Below are 18,339 nucleotides of genomic sequence, written 5' to 3'. Positions count from 1 at the left end.
GGGCCAGGCCTGGGCAGGGTTCGGGGAGAAGGCCTGGAAGGCGGAGCAGGCTGCGAAGATACGACCTTCTCGTAGGCATCCCGGCCAGGTCAGAGGGAGACCAAGGCCGGAGGGAGGGGCAGGGGCGTGGCCAGGGCTCAAGAGGCGGGGCAGGGGCACGTCGAAACCCAGAGGGCGGGACAGGGGCGGGGTTAGAACGCCGGAATATCCAAGCGGAAGACCTGCTGGGCAGATCCAAGCCCAGAGGGTGGGGCAGGGACAAGCCCAGGACTCAAGCAAGCGCCCAAGTCCGGAGGGCGGAGCAGGGTCTGGTCCAAGTCCTGAAGGCGAAGCAGGGGCAGGGACAGGCCGGCGACGATGGTCAGACGACGAACGGCCGCGGGGCTAGGAAGTGCAGGGCCAGCACGAGCAGGCCAAGGAGCAGCAGCAGCCCGAGCAGCAGCCGCAGGAGCGTCCGCGCTGTGGAGCCGCGGGTTCCCCGGCCCGTCGACTGCACGTATCGCTCCACGGCGTCCGCGAAGCTGAACTTGTCGGGCACGTAGCCAAGCTGAGCGCGGGCCTTAGCGATCTGGAAGGTGTGCGTCACGGCCACGCTGCGCACCTGCGGGGAGAGGCGGGGCAGCCGAGGGACGGGACTAGTGGGCGTGGGGAGCAACCTCTACCATGTTTCACTCGGATGAGAGAAGGTAGGGATTTCCCTTCCGTCGCACAAAGATTTAAAAGAACCTCTATGCCGGATCTTGCGTCTGCGACGCCCTCATCGGGGAAGACTTCCTGTCTCTCTTCCACCTCCATTTTCCTCGAGGGGGCCGCCTCCAGGATACACTTTCTGCATCTCCCCACCCTACTGAACTCCTCAGTCCCCCAAAAGTAAAGGCCCCACCTCTGCACTCCCCTTCCCCGGCCCTAGCACGATGCCGGGGCTCAGGAGGCCCTTGATACATTCCGCCTGTGGCCTGAGTGCAGCTATCCGGAAAACTGTCTCCAGGAAACATCCTTGACTTTTCAGCCCACAGTCCCAGATGGAGTCTGGGCAGGCAGGCTCCAGAGTGCAGGCTTCACGCCCTGGCTGATTAACTGAGCTCCCCTAAGAGACGAATTCAATTATGCATAAGTGATTACTCTCTCCAGGGTTTGAAGCTGCGTTTCCTGATGCCAGATGGCCTGGGTCCCACAGGCTTCAAAGGTAGTGCTGACAACAACAATTACTGAATAAGTACTCTGTGCCTGTCATGGGCTAAATTCTTTCTAGGCCATATCTCATTTAATCTTCTGAAGTGGTAATACCACCATCTCCTCTTTTGAAAATTGAAGATCAGAGAGGTTAAGTGACTTGCCCAGGGTCACACAGAGGAGCCAAACTCTAGCCCATGCCCTTCCCTGCTATGCTAGGATTGAGAAGATACCCTCCCACCTGACTCATTTCTTCACCTTTTGTTCCTCAGCTGGACACTGGGAAGGAGTCCACTAGCTGCTGGATTCTGCTGTGGCCCTGAAACAGCCCTTGGGGTCAAGCCCCTGGTCTTGGATGCTTGAGTGAGGAGAGAGGCAGAGGGGCCAGTTCTTGTCCTTTTTTGCCTCAGCTAGTAAGTTCAGGGCTTTGGCGGGTACAGCTGTGAACTAGATAGGCAGGGTCCTGGGACACAGCATTCTCAGATCTCAGGCTTAGATGTCACCTCCTTTGGGAAGCCTCCCTAACTTCCTCAGAATTGGCTTAGGTGCCCCTTCTGTGTACTCTGAAGTGCCTCATTATTTCCCCCAGTATAGCCCTTGCTGGGCTGTCTTCCCCTTTGGGCTGTGAGCTCACCGTTAAATGAGATCATAATCTTTTTGCCCTTCCTAACTTAGCAAAGCATCAGAGACAATCGAATGAGAGACTGGACTGGAAGGATTTTGCAAATAACACCAAACACCACGTGTTGCTTTACTCTTTACAATCTGCATTAAAACATCCTCTCTTTTAAACTGTATGTGCGAATAGAAAGCAAGGACTGTCTTGCCTCCACTCCTCAGCACAGTGCCTGGCATACATTAGGTGCTCAATACATGTCAAATGAATGAAAAAAGGCTATGAAGTCAAACTAGAGGGCTAGTTGGTGTGTCATAGACTGACCAGAAGAGGGCGCCCGAGCTACAGTGCCCAGAAACTTCCCAGCTAACTAGGGATCCTTCGCCCCCCCGAGTTGAACAAGGAGACCCACAAGTGAGTGGAGAGAGAGGGGAGCCAGCTCCCTACCCGACCACAACTCAGCAGCACTTTGGCAGCTATTTTACGTGACTATGATTCCTGACATTTCACAAGCTAGTGGTTAAGCTTGAAATCATTTAGGTCTCCTCTGGGTTCAAATCTCGGTACTGCTACATAAGGGAATGGTCATGAGCAGGTTATTTCACCCCTCCCCCTCTCCCCGCTGAGTGTTTCATTTCCTTCTCTGTACATGGAGGTGATAACAGAATCCACAGTGTATAGTAGTTGTGAAGATTAAATGAGATAAACACAGTGCCTGGCATTTCACACTCAATAGATGGTCCCTATTTTCATTATTCTCTTTCCTCTGCTAGTCCAGACGGTTCAAAGGAGAGACCATAGGGAACCGCTTCTTTCTGTGGCCCGTTCTCGATTCTCTGAGGTGGAGAGCACTGAGCTTGGAATGTGAAGCCAATTCCAGAATGGTGGGACCCTGGACAAATCACTTATTTCTCTAGTGCTCAGTTTCTCACCATTAAATGAGATCATAATCTTTTCGCCCCTCCTAACTTAACAGAGCATCAGGGACAATCCAAAGAGAGAGTGGACTAGAAGAATTTTGCAAATAACACCAAACACCACGTGTTGCTTTACTGTTTACAACCTGCATTAAAACACCCTCTCTTTTAAACTGTATATGCAAATAGAAAACTGCATCATCATTATTTGAGAACGTTGTTCTTAACACAGTAGGTACTTAATATATACTTATTATTCAGTGAGCAGGAACTGTGAGCCTCGAATCAACAGGCTGTGTGTGTGTGTGTGTGTGTGTGTGTGTGTATTGATGGTTATTGGGAGTAGTGACATTCCAAAAAGTGAATTTCATGGAACCTGCCTTTGGGAGCCTCCAGTCTGGCTGGGAAGTCAAACTGCTTATGAATGAAATGACAGTGATAAAGGATGGGCTTGGAGCTGTTGCCCTTCAGACCAAGAGAGCACAGCCTCAGCAAAAGCTCAGAGGTTGGGATGTTATACAGGATCTGGCCCTAGATTTGAGCCCACATGGGAGGTTCTGAGACCTCAGACAAGCATCCAGTTACGGTGTCAAAAGGTGAGGGTTTGTGGCAGTGGAGAAGGGGCAGGAAGGCAAGTGAGGGGCACCAGGGCACAGGGGCTCCCCTCACAGCAGCCCACTTACCTCACTCCGGGTGAGCAGCGGGGGGAGGCTGCAGATGGGCTTCAGGGCCAGGTGCAAATACTCCATCACTGTGGCTGTGTGGGGAGAGAGGGACCAGTGACCAGGGGGCCTGCTCTAGGCAAGCTCCAGGGAGGTTCTCAGGGACAAGTCAGTTGGGGGCATTATTTGCTTTGCTAGGGGGAATCTTCACTTTGCCAACTTTTCCTGTCCTTGGATTCCTTTAAATCAGCAGTTCTCCGCACACCCTGGGGTGCCTTGTTTGGCTGTGAAATATGTCACAAGTAAGTTATTATTAATATTCAAAGACTGACATTTTAAAATAAATCTGAGCAGATTCAAAGTGATCTCTACAATCATGTCTCTCTCACTCACTTCTATCCCGATATGCTCTCTTGAGTCAGGGAGAAAGAAGTTGGAACAGTGGTTCAACTCAACCTGGGTTGCACTTCGGACCACTTTTTAAAATGTTCCTTCTTCCCCCACCCCCTTGCTTCCTGCGGATGATGAGGTAATGGGTCTGGGGGTGTGGCTGAGGCATTTCTACATTTTAAATGATTCCCAGGTGATTCTACTGTGCAGCCAAAGTTAAGAAGCACTGAGTTTACAGTCAGCTCACTGGCAATTGGGAATTTATAGACAGTCCTCCAAAACTGCCAGAACCTGCGGTTGAACTTTTCTCAGCTGGGGGCCAAGGAGTGTCAATCTTGGTGGTAATGCTGTGCAGGGGAAGTCATCCTGTGTGGGCGCCCTGGGGGACAAAAATTTGCAAACCCCTGCTTTAAACGGCAGGCATCCCAATGCCTTATTTTTTATTTTTATTTTTTGGCTGTGCTGTGCAGCACGTGGGATCTTAGTTCCCAGACCAGGGATCGAACCCACATCCTCTGCATTGGAAATGCGGAGTCTTAACCACCGGACCACCAGGGAAGTCCCCCCATGCATTTAAAGTGCAAGAGATCCAGCTGAGGTTTTCCAGGAACACAGTTATCTGTGACTTGAGGGCCACCTGCCCCCTCGGGCTGATCACTCCAAGCCTGAAGCCCGTGCAGCATTCCAGCTGGAAGGAGGCCAGCGTAGGGAAGCTGGTGCGTGAGAGTAGAGACTGACCTTCAGGGTGAGGAGGAGAATCTAGGGTCAAACAGAACCCTCACGTGTCCAAAAGCAGCCTTAACTCCCGGGCGACCTTGGGGGATGGGGCAGCCCCAGGGCTCCCCCTCCTCCGCCTGGCATAGCGCATTCCAGCACAGGCAGCAGGACTGGGTGTGGGTTGCGGAGTCAGCCGAGCCCCGTGTGAATTCTGCCTCTCCCACCTTCTCACTGGGGCACCGTGGGCAGGTTGCTAACCTCTCAGAGCCTCAGTTGCCTCATCTGTACAATGGGCCTAACCACACCCACCTTGCAAGTGCGATAGGGTTTAAACAGGGCCAGGACTAGGGTGAGGGGAGTGAGGTGCCTCGAGTGCAAAATTTAAGGAGGCACTTGCTCTCAGGGCTGGGTAAGTGCAGATGGGACTTGGAGCATTTGACTCCTGAGAGTGAGGGTTTCCTTAAATTTTGTGCTCTCAGTGCCCCACTCGCCTCAGCCAGGTCCTGGCTCTGGGTTTAAAATGAGGTAATGCATGTACATCTGGCACATGGAGAGTTTTCACATACACACTCCTTTCCTCACCTGACAGGTAAACCCAGGAAGTAGGAACCTGGATCCAGGGCTTGCTGTACCCCAGCTTCTCAAACTGCAAGGAAACATGGCTTGAGGTGAGAACAGATCCTTGGGGGGCTGGTAAAGGCCACATGTTGCCTTTACCCCAAGGCCAGCAGAGCACCTCCTGGCCCCTCCTCAGCTGCCCACCAAAGGGGGTAGACCCCACAGCCAGCCCCAAGTTTACACCAGTCTTTAAATGAAGCCCACACTGTGACCTGGAAAACTAAGTAGGAACTGACTGCATGGGGTGCAGTCCCATCATTTAGTTATTTTTTACATCTGCGTACACCCAAAGACACTCTAAGGCACTTATATAGAATCTGATTATTCTCTAGAATCTACTTTTCTGCTATTAAATTAAAAAAAAAAAGCATACGTATGGAGGGTGGTGGGAGAAGCATGAAGAGATGGGCTGGAAAAGGATGAACTGAGGTCTTCACTTGCATGAAAACTCTCCGGGTCAAAAAGACAGATAATAACAAGTGTTGACAGGATGTGGAGAAACTGGAACCCTCTTACACTGCTGGTGGGAATGTAAAATAGTGCAGCCGTTTTGGAAAACAGTCTGGCAGTAACTCAGAAGGTTAAACATAGAGTTACTGTATGATCCAGCAATTCCACTCCTAGGTATATACCCAACAGAAATGAGAAAGTATGTCCACACAACTATTTACACACGAATGTTCATACAGCATTACTGATAACAGCCCCAAAACGGAAAACCCAAACTTCTATCAATTGATGAATGGATTAACAAAATGTGGCACAGCCATTGAATGAAATATCTTTTTGGCAATAAAAAAGAATGAAGTACTGATATGACACATCCGCAACATGGATGAACATTGAAAACATGCTAAATGAAAGAAACTTAACACAAAGCCCATATACTGTATGATTCCATTCATAGGAAATGTCCAGAACAGGCAAATCTACAGAAGCAGGAAGTAGCTTAGTGGTTGCCTATGGCTAGGGGTGGGGTGTGGTGAGAGGTAAATAAAAGTGACAGCTAAAAGGTATGGTTTGGGGAGGTTCTTTTCTGGGAAGGTGATGAAATGTTCTAAAATGTGTTTTGGTGATGGTTGCACAACTCATACTAAAAACCATCGACGTGTATGCTTTCAATAGGTGAACTGTACAGTCTGTAAATTATATCTCAATAAAGCTGTTAAAAGTTGACATGCAAAGGGCCTGAATGCCCCCAGGACGTATCCTCCAGCACGGGGTTTCTGGTCTACCCCTTCCAGGAGTCTGTAGGCTGCTGGGAGAGGAGGCCAGGACTCTCAGAGGGGCTGCAGCGTAGGGGCCCGAGGGCCAACACCTCCCTTTGTGCTTTGCCTACCTTCTACTTACCTCTTTCAGGGCCTCACCACATAGTACGGGGACCACAAGCAAAATCCCACAGGGCAGGACATCGACATAAACCAGGAAGCAGGCTGGGAGGGACTATGGCAAACTGGGGGAGCCCACAGCCCCCCAAAGGGGCAGCCGCCACCCAGCTCCAGCCAGTTCCAATGTTGCCCAGTGGACACTGTTGCCAGAGCTGGTCTTTAATGTGAAATCCTCTGATTGTTTTGGAAAAGGTGACAGGGAAAGAAGACGTGGGGATCCCTGAATTCTCACTTGGGATGGGGGCGGTGTCCAGGCACCTACCAGTGGGGCCATCCACTCGAAGAGGTTGACGCTCTCCCCATCATTGATGTAGTACGCCTGCCCACTCTGAGGGGGACACGCGGGGAGGGGGACGGTCAGGCACACGCCCGCCGCCTGACCCCACCCTCTCCGATGGCTCCCAGCAGCTGCCCCAACTCCCCACTTCTCCTGAGCAGGCCTGGAGACGGACCTGAACAAGTCCCTTTGAGTTCTGGGGCTGCCAACTGACTAGCTGTATGACCTCAGTGGAGTCACTGAACCTCTCTGTACCTCAGTTTCTTCATCTGAGAAATGGGAGCATAATAATGGCATCTCCCCCTTGGGCTGTTGTAAAGGTGCAGGTGACAATATATGTAAAACGCTTAGCATTCGGTGACTGTAATTCCGGGCTCAACAACACCTACCTCACAGGGTCATTTCAAGGAGCTAACGATGCTCTAAAAGGCCACTTTTCCCCCCACCCCATCAGGCAGCTTGAATCGGGGAGCTATGTTGTGTGTGAGCCAGGAATCCCCGAGGGATGGGGGACACGCCTGCAGCCCGAGGGGTAAGGTCGGGGGAGCACTGCAGGAGACTCACGGCCACGTAGCCCTTGGCGGCGGTGAGGGCCTCAGCTGCTAGCACGTGTGCCTGCACCAGATTGCACACGTGGACCCAGTTCATCCTCGTCCTGCGGTCCCCAAATCGGAACATGAACAGTCTCTTCTTGATGTGGCCCTGGTGGTGAGGGGAGAGGTCGAGAAACACAGACCAAGCCTGGAGTGGCTTTAAAATCCATCTACACGCAGAAGGCTCCCAGGCCAGACTCCTCTGTCCCAGCACCACATGCCTTCCAGAAGTCTCCACCTGGCTGCCAGATAGATAAGGCAGACTTGTCCTGTCCTGTGAGCGCCTGATCCCCATTTGGCTGTCCCCTCCCCTCACTCTCCACACCCAACCCGTCTGCAAACCCAGTCGTCTCAGCCATTACAATCTGTCCAGAATTCGGCCACTCCTCACAGTACTGACTTCCGCCCTCATCTCTCGCCTGGACGCTGAAACAGCCTCCTAACTGGTCCCCTGCTTCCACCCCCGGCCGCTGTGGCCTGTTCTCCATGCAGCTGGGGGATCCTTTTGAATCCTAAGTCAGATCGTGTCTCTTCTGCTCAGAAACTTCCGGGCGCCCATCCCACCAGGTCAGGTGGCAGAGGAGGCCCTTCTGCTCTGGCCCCAGCTACTCTCTGACGTGTCTCCCACCGACCCTTTTGCTCACTCTGCACGAGCTACTCGGCCTCCTCCCTGGAACGTGCCAGCAGGTCCCCACCTCAGGGCCGTTCTAGCCGGAACTAGCCGTTCCCTCTGTCTGGAAGGCTCTTCCTCCAGATAGCTGTGTGATGCACCTGGTCACCTCCTTCAAGTTGCTCAATATCCCTGCTTGAAGAGGCTCCCCGACTGCCGGCACCCCCGGCTTCCCCCAACCCCACTCCACTTTTCCTCTTTCTCCATAGTCCCTGGCACCTTCAGACATTCCTTGTATTGTATCATGTTTATTCTCTCTCTCTCCTCCTGTGAGAATATAAACCCCACAGGGGCGGGAATCATCTGTTTTGTTCACTGACCTGTGCCCAAACCTGGAACAGTTTTTCAATCCCAGCTTTGTGCCCAACCTGTCTCCTCTATTTGGACCACTTTCTCTCTACCACCCCATTTCCTTGGTTAGCTCCTTCTGTATCCAAACAGCACAGCCATCACTTCCTCCAGGAAGCCCTCCTGGACCTCCCCTGCCAGGCCCTCTCTGCTGTGCTCCCATCTTCTCCCTCTCACCTCTACACAGCCCTTACCACCCTGAATCTGTGACTATGGAGTCTGTCTCCCTGACGAGGCTGTGAGAAATTTGAGGACAGGATCTAGAGCCCCTTGTAGCTATATCCCTGGCAACCAGCCTTCTCTGGAGACAGGTTTTCTGCGTGAAAAGCCTGGTGCTGGCAGCATGAGATGAGCCATCTGGCCCTCAAGGGGCTCACGTCTGAGCAGGGCAATAGTTTCCTCTGCCTCTTCGGGGTCATAGCTCCATGTCTCCTCTACCGGTACCCAGGCCTGGCTGGCGCACCCCGAGAGCTCTGTTCCTGGTGGGCCTAATGGGGGCAGGACTTCTCCCAGAACTGAGGGTCCCCCACTCGGGACACTGTCCCAAGACTGACGCAGTGACCGTGGGTCCCCATTCGCACACATATCAGCCAGGCTCCTCCTGTGCCTCCGGCCTGGGGCTGGGACAACATACCGCCACGCGGGGCAGGTGCCTTTGCTCTTCGGGGCCGTAGATCCCTGGGGGCCGGAGCACACATGTCCGCAGAGCGCCTCCTCCTACAACACAGGGGAGGGCAGTCAGGGGCCTGGGGAGGGGTGGATGAGCAGGGAGAGGGACAGAAAGGCTGTCCGCATCTCCTGGTTCTTACCCGGAAAGGTTAGTGGGGAAGGCAGGGCCTTGGGGTTTCCTCATTCAATTAATTATTCTCTCAGTCGATCAGTCAGTCATTCAACAAACACTGTTCAGAATCATCCCCCACCCCTAGCCCCCTCAGCACTGGGCCCTGGGATGGATGCTGTGAAGAATCCAAGGATGACCAAGAAATGGTCCCTGCCCTCACAGTGCTCTCAGGCCAGTAACAGAGGCCAGACCTACATGCAGGTATCTGCATGGCCCGTGAGAGTTTAACCAGCACTTGACAGACATGATCTCCTTCGACTCCGAAAGTCCTACTGTGTCCATTTTACAGATGCGCACGGACCCACACGTCCTCATGCCAATAGCTATAGTTCTTTCCTTTTTCTGGTCATCAGTTAGATAAGGACCATGATGGCTCTCAGAGAGGTCCTACTATGTGGCTGGTGCTCTGGTAAGCCTGGAATTTTTCCCTCAAAGCAACCCTATGAGGTGGGAGCTGTTACTATTCCTGTTTTATGGATAAAAGAACCAAGGCTCAGAGAAGGGATGTGATTTGCCTAAGGGCACACAGCTCAGCCTCGAGGAGCTGAGACGGGGACCAAAGTCCAGGCACTTTCCACTAATACCTCTGGTGATACAGTACTAATAAATAGGCCCTCAGCTCTCTCAGCCTGGGTCTCCTCACCTGGAAAATGGGTGCTTTGTAACTGGTGGTAGCAGTCATACTTTCCAGACAACCAATGGAAAAATGAAAAGACTAGAGCCATCAGCATGAGAGCTGGGGGCCTGTTCCCCTAACTCTCACTGCTCTGTGCCAGCAGAGTCCCCAGACCAAGACACAGCTTGGTCCAGGGCTTCCCAAATTCTCTGCTGAGGGGCCCCCACTGGTGGAAGTGGGAGCATGTCTCCCCAGGGGAAGTCTGGGGGTACAGCCTGAAGGGCTGCTCCAAACATATTCCTTTTAAGTCTTAAGAAAGCCTACAAATTTTTCAATTTATTCTCATAATTCATTTGTGTTTAAGATTAAAATTTTTAAAAATTACTATTTGTAAATTATTTGATCCCCAACCCCAACTCCTTAACTGAGATGGAGCCTCCTGGAAGATGTTCCACTCCTCCAAGGCTCAGGTTTCCCTAGCGGCTGTGCCTCCAGTTTGGGGAGCCTAGTGTATGCCATCCTCTGGGACCGGAAGCCCACCTTCCTTTGGGGGTCCCTTCCGCTTTGCACCAGGTCTAGCGGGGGACTGTCAGTCTAGATGCACCTCTCTGCCCTGAGATGGCAGCCAGGGGACCCAGGCTGGGCCAATGCCATGTTCTCACCCAGGAATGTGACTCTGTGCATCACTGACACGGGATCGAAAATCATAGGAGTGGGTTCACCCTGAGAGACTGATCACCAGCTCCTGCCTCCCAGGTCCCTGGAACTGCCCCGACCCTGTCCGTTCTAAGCCCTGGTGGTCATTTTTCTGGAATATATTTTCCAGAAGCTATCCCACATCCTTCCAGTATAAATTCCATTTTCCCCATAAATTAGCCAGGGTCAGTGTCTCCGGGTCATAGCCAAACACCCTGACTGCTCCCCCTCCAAAACCCTCACTTTACAATGAGGCCCAGTGTATTGGGTTGAACAGAGGCCCCCCAAAAGATATGTCAGTGTCCTGGAACCCGTGGATGCTACTTTATTTGGAAAAGGGGTCTTTGAGGATATAATTAAGGACCTAAAAATGAGATGATCCTGGATTATCCGGGTGAGCCCTAAATCCAAGGTCAGGTATCCTTATAAGAGACTCACAGAGAAGAGACAGATGGAGAAGAGGAGAGGCCATGTGAAGACAGAGGAGGAGACTGGAGCGACGCAGCCACACACCAAAGAAGGACCCCCAAGCTTCTGGGGCCACCAGAAGCCGGAAGAGTCAAGGAAAGATTCTCCCCTCGCACTTTTGGAGGGAATGCAGCCCAAATGACACTTTGATTTCACACATCTGACTGTGAACTGTGGGAACTGCGAGAGAAGAAATTTCTGTTGTTTTAAGCCACCAGGTTTGTGGTAATTTGTGCCCGCGGCCCGAGGACACTAATACACCCAGAGACAGGAGGACACAGCACATTCACGTGGAGCTGGGGTCTGCAGGCCTCAGGACTCTGCTACAGGGACCAGGGTGCTCCATGCCAGGTTAGAGGCAGAGTCTCAGGGACCAGCTTGGGTAGTAGGGACTGGAAATCACCCAGGGTGACCGTGGCTGGACTCCTGCAAGGCAGGTATCAGGTGAGCTTTTCTGTAAACAGCCTGCAGCTAATTTTAAACTCTGGGTCACCTGGGCATGGTGGGGGGAGGTTGGCTGGGCTACAGCTGACACTGGCCAGTGGGGCACTGGGTGGCCACGTCACAGAGGGACTGCGCCCAGGGTATCCATGACTCTCCTGCCCATGGAAAGCTGGGGATGCTTGTATAAATAATTCTCAGCCAGAGGATTAGGTGTCTGGCTTGTAGGCTGCTGGTCCAGCCAGGGGAGGCCCTGGTAGAGAAGAGAATTCAACTGCAGAGGGTCAAACTCCTGGGAAACACAGATGGATGTTCCCACTGGGATAAGGGGTTGAGGCTTGACAGGCCCAGGGTGAGAGGGTGGGGTAGGGAGGATTTTAGGGAAAAGAGTTCATGCTCAGAGACCTACTCAGCCATAGCTACAGTGGAGCACAGTGGTTAAGCCCCAGGCTCTGGTTTTAGACTCCCTTAGGGGGAGAGGGGGTTTTCAAATCCCACCTCTGCCACCTAAGAGCTATGTGACCTTGAGCTAAGTCAGTTAACATCTTAGCCTCAGTTTTCTCTCCTGTAAAATTGGGGATTATAATTTGAAACAACCTTTGCTCTCCAAATCCACTTGGCTCCTGAGTTTAGACAGTGAGGGAAACCAGGTTTTCTGTTTCTTTTTAGTTTCTGAATTTCAGAAAGCAAATAATGATAATTTAGATAGCAGGAATTTATCTGAATCTATTGATATTTGACTCCTGAGTTTGGAAAGCAAGGGGTAGCTAAGGTTCTTACCTCATACGGATGCTATGAAGAGTTATTGAGGCTTTTGCAGGTAAAATCAGCATGTAAAATAGGGCTTGGCATGTAGTAAGCACTCAATAAACACAAAATGTCCATGTTGGTGTTTTGTTTTGTTTTTTTTTTAACAGTGCCCATCATTATTTTATTCTCACTCAAGCTCTTTGAGGTAAATTCCACTATCCATTTTTTCATAGGTGAGGAATCTGAGGCTGGGAGAGGGTAAGTGCATTGCCCAAGATCACATAGCTGAGAGGCGGTGGAGCTTGGATTTGAACTCAGTTCAGTCTGATGCCAGTACGTGGGTGCTTAGCCACTGTGCCATGCTGCCACCTGTCCTTAATCTACTATTATTTCTCTATCACAATACAGTAAGAAGAGGCAATCCAGTAAGGCAGCCGAGGCCAATTTTTCTGGGAGTTACTGAAGGGCCCCTCACTTGCACAGCCCTTCCAAAGCGCTATACTTCATGCATATTCATAAGTTTGTACTCTTATAAAGAGGGTCCCCCAAACTGGATCCCCTCCTATGTGGCAGAAAAGAGAGCTAGACGTGGACTAGCTCAAGTGTCTCCCCACCAGGCCATGAGCAATGTGAGGGCACAGACTGGGCCTGACGTTTTCCAGGCTGTATCCCTGGTGCAGTGTGGGTGCTCAGAATTTGTTGGACGATGAATGTCCAAGGCCCTGGGGAAGGGTTCTTTGGAAGGAAGCTGGGAACATACCAGCTAAAAGCTAGAATCGCACATGTGCTTCAGGGAGGGAGCAGTGGGCATGCACGTTGGCTGTGAGCAGGGCCCCCCAGTACTCACCTGCGAGAGGCGTCCCGTTGGCCATGAGGATCAACTGGTCGGCAATGGCTTTGGTTCGGGAGTAGTGGTCCATGTGCTATCAGAGGACAGGAGCACAGAGCCACTGAACGGGGGTCAGAGACACTGCTGGCCACACCTGCCCGGCCCACCCAGCCCTCCCGGCCCCAGGGCTGTACCTCTGCTTCAGACCACATGGGGGTTCACTTCTGGGACCCCCACTGGGAAATGGCCAGGCCCTGAGCCCCACTGCCCCTCCTCTCCCTCTGGGTGGGAGCCACAGGAACAGAGGAGAGAGTTCAGAGCAGTAAAAATGACCAGGGGCTCTTTGATTCAGGGAGGCTCCCGCAAGCCACAGTGCCTGCTCTGGGATGTGAACGCTGGACGTGAGTTGATGGATTGTTCACATGGAGTCCTTTAGTGCTCACGGGGCATTTTCACATACATCATCTCACTTCCTGGTCTCCACGTCCCCATAGGGTGGTGCTGTCACACCCAGATGAAGAAGGAGAGCCTCCAAGTGAAGTTGTTTGCTCAGGGTTCCACAGTAGAAAGTGGCTTTGCTGGTTCAAGGCCAGGTCTATGTGATTTCAAAGCTCCTACTGGCACGACCAGCCAAAACAGGAGAAGGCTTTTGTGCCACGCCGTTTTGGGGACCCTTTCTTCCTGCGTCTTACCCTGAGTTGTGAAATTGACCCCGGCTCCGCCCATCCCTACCCTTTGGACTGTGGGTTCCAAGTCCATGGGCCCCGCCCACCTCTCCTGGAAGCCAGGTACCTTCTCCAGTGGGAAATATGGCACAGAGTCCTCATCGCCCTGTTCTATGGGCTTCCCGCCGAATGCGACATTGACGGTGCTGGTGTAGACAAGCCTGGGAACCCGCCGGTGGACACAAACTACAGCAACAGGTCACACAGCAACACACACACACACACACACACACAGCTGATGTGAGCAGGGAGTTGGCTGAGGAGGTACCCGTGGGGACCTCCTTGGGTGAATCCTCCACCCAGCCTCCTGCACACATCCTGGCTCGGGAGGGAAGAGCCGCCTTCCCTTAACTTGGGGAGGGGTCAAGTCCCCGCTCCCTGGGCCCCTGGGGGCCGGGCCGGCTCATTCTTCCTTCTCAGTGTGGCTGCGGCCCCTTAGCTACCTTGCCAGGGACAGGTCAGAAGAAAGCCTCACTCAGTGGGGACATAGGGAAAACACACTCTAGAATCAGAGAGAAAAACGGGATGCAGGACAAGGCAGGACATGCCCAGAGAGCCCAGATGTGAGTTTTCTAATTTGGTGCTTCAGCAACTTTTCTTGCTCCCAACCCCTAACCCCTCTGTGCAAACTCCACTCCCCGTGTCCCCAGACACACTGAGGCCACGCTGAGCCCCATGCCAGGGCCTGGGCAGGCCTGCAGAACAGGAAGGATGTGCTGCCCACTGGCCCTCTACTGGGGAGGGTGGGGGTGGGGGGAGGTTCCCACCTCTGTCCCCCTGCCCTGTCCCCCAGAGCCGGGCCTGCGCAGGGGTGGGGAGAGAAGCACAAACACACAGCAGGTCACACTCTGCTCTGAGCGCCTACCATCAATCACTAGTTTGGTGCCTCCAACATTTATAGACTCAATCTGCTCTTTTTGCAGCTAAAAGACAAGATGGAGGTGGGAGAGTCGGGGTGCTGTCTCATGCCTTGTAGCTGAGGCCGTGAGGCTGGGCTTGGGTGGCAGGGCGGGGGGCTACAGCTCAGAGGCAGGGATCCCGAGGGGCCCATGGGCAGTGCGGGGGCCCTGGGCTCTAGTGCCCCTTTCTGCCACCATATGCCTGGGCCACAGGGGAAGTTCTACCCCGCTCTGGACATCAGCTCCCTCATCTATGAAGTGAGGGAAGACCCCCTTGGGTGGTCAGCAGGATTTAATAAGCCCCATGAGAGGACATGGTACAGGGCTTGACACAGAAAAGAGCCTCATATGTGTTGGATTGTTTCCTGGCTCTAGAAGTCTCAGCTTCCTTATCCATAAGACAGACAAGTAATACTGTCCCTACCCAAGTGAGAGGGCTGGGCTTTGAAAAATAAAAACAACTGGGCTACAGTGAGAGCTGCTTGTGCGCCAGGGATGGGGCGAAGCCTTTACGTCTCATTTAATCCCTACAACCACACGGGAGGTGGGTTCCCTATTGATTTTCAAACTGTATTTATTCTTGTTGCGGTTGTTTTCAATAGGTAATACAATCACAAGGTTAAAAATAACTCAAACAGTAAAACAAGAATGCAATGAGGAGGAAATTTCCCTCCCACTCCTGATTCCAAGTCTCCCTTTTCCCTCCCCAGACTGTTACCAGTCTCTGTATTTCTAGAGATAATCGACACATCAATATCAGCGCACACAATGTGTGAGTACATAGCTTTTTTTTTTTAAAAAAAAACAGTGTCAAACACTGTTTTCATACCTTGGAAATTGTTCTGTTATCAGTACATATTGAGTTACCTCATTCTTTTGAATGGCTGCCTAGAATTTCATCGTTTAGCTATATCACAATTTATTTAAATAATCTCCCACAGATGGGCATTTCAGTTGTTTCCTGTTTTGTTATTAAAAACAATGCTACAAATACATAAGTAAGTGTAGTTTCTGAGTCAAAGGGTATTGCATGCTTTGATAGATACTGTTATACTGCTCTCTGCGGAGGTCGTGACATAAGTACTAGTAGTGTCCTCACTCTACAGGTGAAGAAACAGAGGCTCAGAGAGGTTAACTTTCCAAGCCATACAGCTAGAAAATGGCAGAACTGGCATTTGGTCCCATGCGTGTAGCCCAAATCCTCCCTGGAGTAGGTGACGAGCATGATGAACACCGGGCACGAAGGGGGCGGGCAGAGCCGGGACCTAAGCCTTGCGCGTGAGGCACTCACCTGCTCGGCACCAGACATTCCGCAGGAGGCCATGTGGAAGACGCAGTCCACCCCTTCGAAGGCGCGGTGCAGGGCTTCTGCATCGCGGACATCAGCCTGAAACAGAGAAGGAATACACGGAGGTAGGAGGTCTGGGTCCAAGGCAATCAGAGGTGACAGCTGTGCCAGGTCCCGGAGCCAGCCCCCTGACCCGACCCGGGCCCAGCACCTGCAGGGCCCAGACAGGCTGTGGGGCAGGATTTACTAGATGATCCCACTGGGCATCTTCATCATCATCGGCCCCATTTCTGGAGCTAAGCCACAGAGGCTGTGCTCAGTGTTTTACATGCACTGTCTTCTCAACTCCCCACGAGACCCTTGCGAAGCAGATATTGTTAGTGTCCCCTTTCTGTGGATGAAGACGTGAGGCTCACAGGTGCGGGACCCTGTGGCCAAGGCTGCCCAGCTGGGAGCTGGAGTTGGAGCTTAAACAGTTTGACTCCGAAGCCTGTGCTCTTCAACGCCAGGCACTGGTTACACATCAGACACCATCCCCTGACCTCCACCACCAGCCTGCCCCCCGCCATCACTGCACCTGGATGAACTCGGTCCCCGGGCACAGCACCCACTGGGGTCTGCGGAGGTCGAGCAGGATCACAGAAGTGCCGCTCCTGGCCAGGCTGGAACCCAGGCTAAAGCCCAGGTAGCCTCCTCCTCCAGTCACCAGAACCTTCTGCTTAGAGGCCTGCACAGGTGTGGCCTGAGTCTTCTGCTGCAGCGCTGGCGTTGGGGCTGTCACGGGCTCACTGGGTTTCTGCCCAGCCCCGGATTCCCGTCTGGGCCCAGGCCCTACCGCTGACCCAGATAAAGGTGCAGCTCCTGAAGCAGGTACTGACCCAGCTCCTGGCCCAGGCCCCAGAGCTGGTCCAGGCGCTGAAGCAACGCCAGGCCCTGGTCCAGGCCCCAACACTGCGCCAGGCCCTTGTCTGGGTCCCAGAACAGCACTAGGCTCCTTCCCAGGCCCTGACACTGCCCCAGTCCCTGGCCCAGCTCCTGAAGCAGCACTAGGCCTTGATCCAGGTTCAAGAACCACACCAGGCCCCAGCCCAGGCCTCGGAACAGTACCAGGCCCCAGCCCAGGCCCCGGAACAGCACCGGGACTCGGCCCAGGCCCCGGAACAGTACCAGGCCCAGGTCCAGGTCCTGACACAGCACCAGGCCCCAGCCCAGATCTGGACACAGCAGCAGGCCCTGGTCCAGGTTCTAGAACCACACCAGGCCCCGGCCCAGGTCTGGACACAGCACCAGGCCCCGGCCCAGGCCCTGACTCAGACCCCAGGCTTGAGACCCCACCCCAGGCCTGGCAGACAGGGCAGCTCTGCTCGCCCTGCCCTGCAGCTTTGCAGGCCTCTGGGGAGGAGCCTGCCAGGTTGGGCTTCATCTTCTACTGAGCCATGTGGACCCGGGATCTGTCCACCTGTAGGAAAAAATAGAAGAACGTATGTTCTAGAGTTGTCTCAACTCATGTAGATTATCGGACCCCTGGGGGCTTAGGGGACCTCCTGGTGGGAATTAGAGACCGTCTGAGTTCCCAAACCTGTCCCTTTCAGAATCTTGAGAACTTCCAAGGTGGCTGCTGCCTTCCTCAGAGAGAGTCAGAGACAAAGCAGCCAGGCCTTGGGTTTCACAGCTCAGGAAACCAAGGCCCAACGTCACACTGCGTGGCTGAGATTTACACCAAGAATTCCTGGCTTCTCTACCAGTTCCTTAAAATCCCGGTTCCCATGTAGTACCAGAGGGAGACAGATCAAATCGTGCCAAGGGGAACCCCACCTGACTGGGGGGGTGACTGCTTTCTGATGAGGAAATGGGGAGGGCTTTCTGGAGGAGGAGAGAAGGGAGGAATCCACATAGGATCCAAAGGGCCTTGGAAACTTGCACAAGTGCTGCACCGCCTCTGCCCTGGCAACTGCTGCCTCTGCTTCTCCCAGGTCCCCCAGCAGTGCAGATGGCTGGCACCACAAGGCCTACCAAGCCCCCGGTGGGCTTCAGGATCAGGTCTGTGGGTCTCGGGGGCCAGCACTGAGGATCTCGTCCTCCTCACTCTAGACTTAAGGTGAGCCAGGCTGTCAGTCACTGTTACCATCGTCTCACCCCCAGCCCCCCACCTCCTGCTCCACCTGAGGATAAGGCTGGCCCAGAGGCCGGATCACCATTATCATCATTAATAACAGCAGCAACTGTGTACTGTCAGCCTGCCGTGCGCCAGGCCCCGTGGATACAGAGAGAGGTAAACTCTGCCCTGCGTGGCACACAGTGGCTGTAAAAAAAGAACAGGTGCAACTGGGTGACTGAATGACTGAGTAATGAGCCCCACAGGTGTTGCGGGTGGTGGTCACGGGGCAGGGACCGGGGCAGGGACCGGGACAGCTATA

The 18,339-nt window shown here is 53.3% G+C and overlaps 1 protein-coding gene across 1 annotated transcript; it reads right to left on the bottom strand.

Annotated features, from left to right (window-relative positions):
- Nucleotides 1-361: 361 nt before the first annotated feature.
- Nucleotides 362-17,345, bottom strand: SDR42E2 (short chain dehydrogenase/reductase family 42E, member 2). Its single transcript, XM_068524784.1, has 12 exons — nucleotides 17,291-17,345; nucleotides 16,500-16,684; nucleotides 15,926-16,021; nucleotides 14,601-14,658; nucleotides 13,803-13,921; nucleotides 13,029-13,104; nucleotides 9,004-9,086; nucleotides 7,323-7,460; nucleotides 6,744-6,809; nucleotides 5,058-5,121; nucleotides 3,390-3,463; nucleotides 362-601 (listed from the first exon to the last, which is right to left on the bottom strand). Exons 1-12 carry the CDS (start codon nucleotides 17,343-17,345, stop codon nucleotides 362-364), a joined length of 1,254 nt encoding a protein of 417 aa, XP_068380885.1.
- Between the last annotated feature and the right edge of the window lie 994 nt (nucleotides 17,346-18,339).

The sequence above is a fragment of the Eschrichtius robustus genome, chromosome 16, assembly GCF_028021215.1.
Source record: "Eschrichtius robustus isolate mEscRob2 chromosome 16, mEscRob2.pri, whole genome shotgun sequence".
Classification (NCBI taxonomy): domain Eukaryota; kingdom Metazoa; phylum Chordata; class Mammalia; order Artiodactyla; family Eschrichtiidae; genus Eschrichtius; species Eschrichtius robustus.
This window is presented reverse-complemented; position numbering and strand designations above follow the sequence as displayed.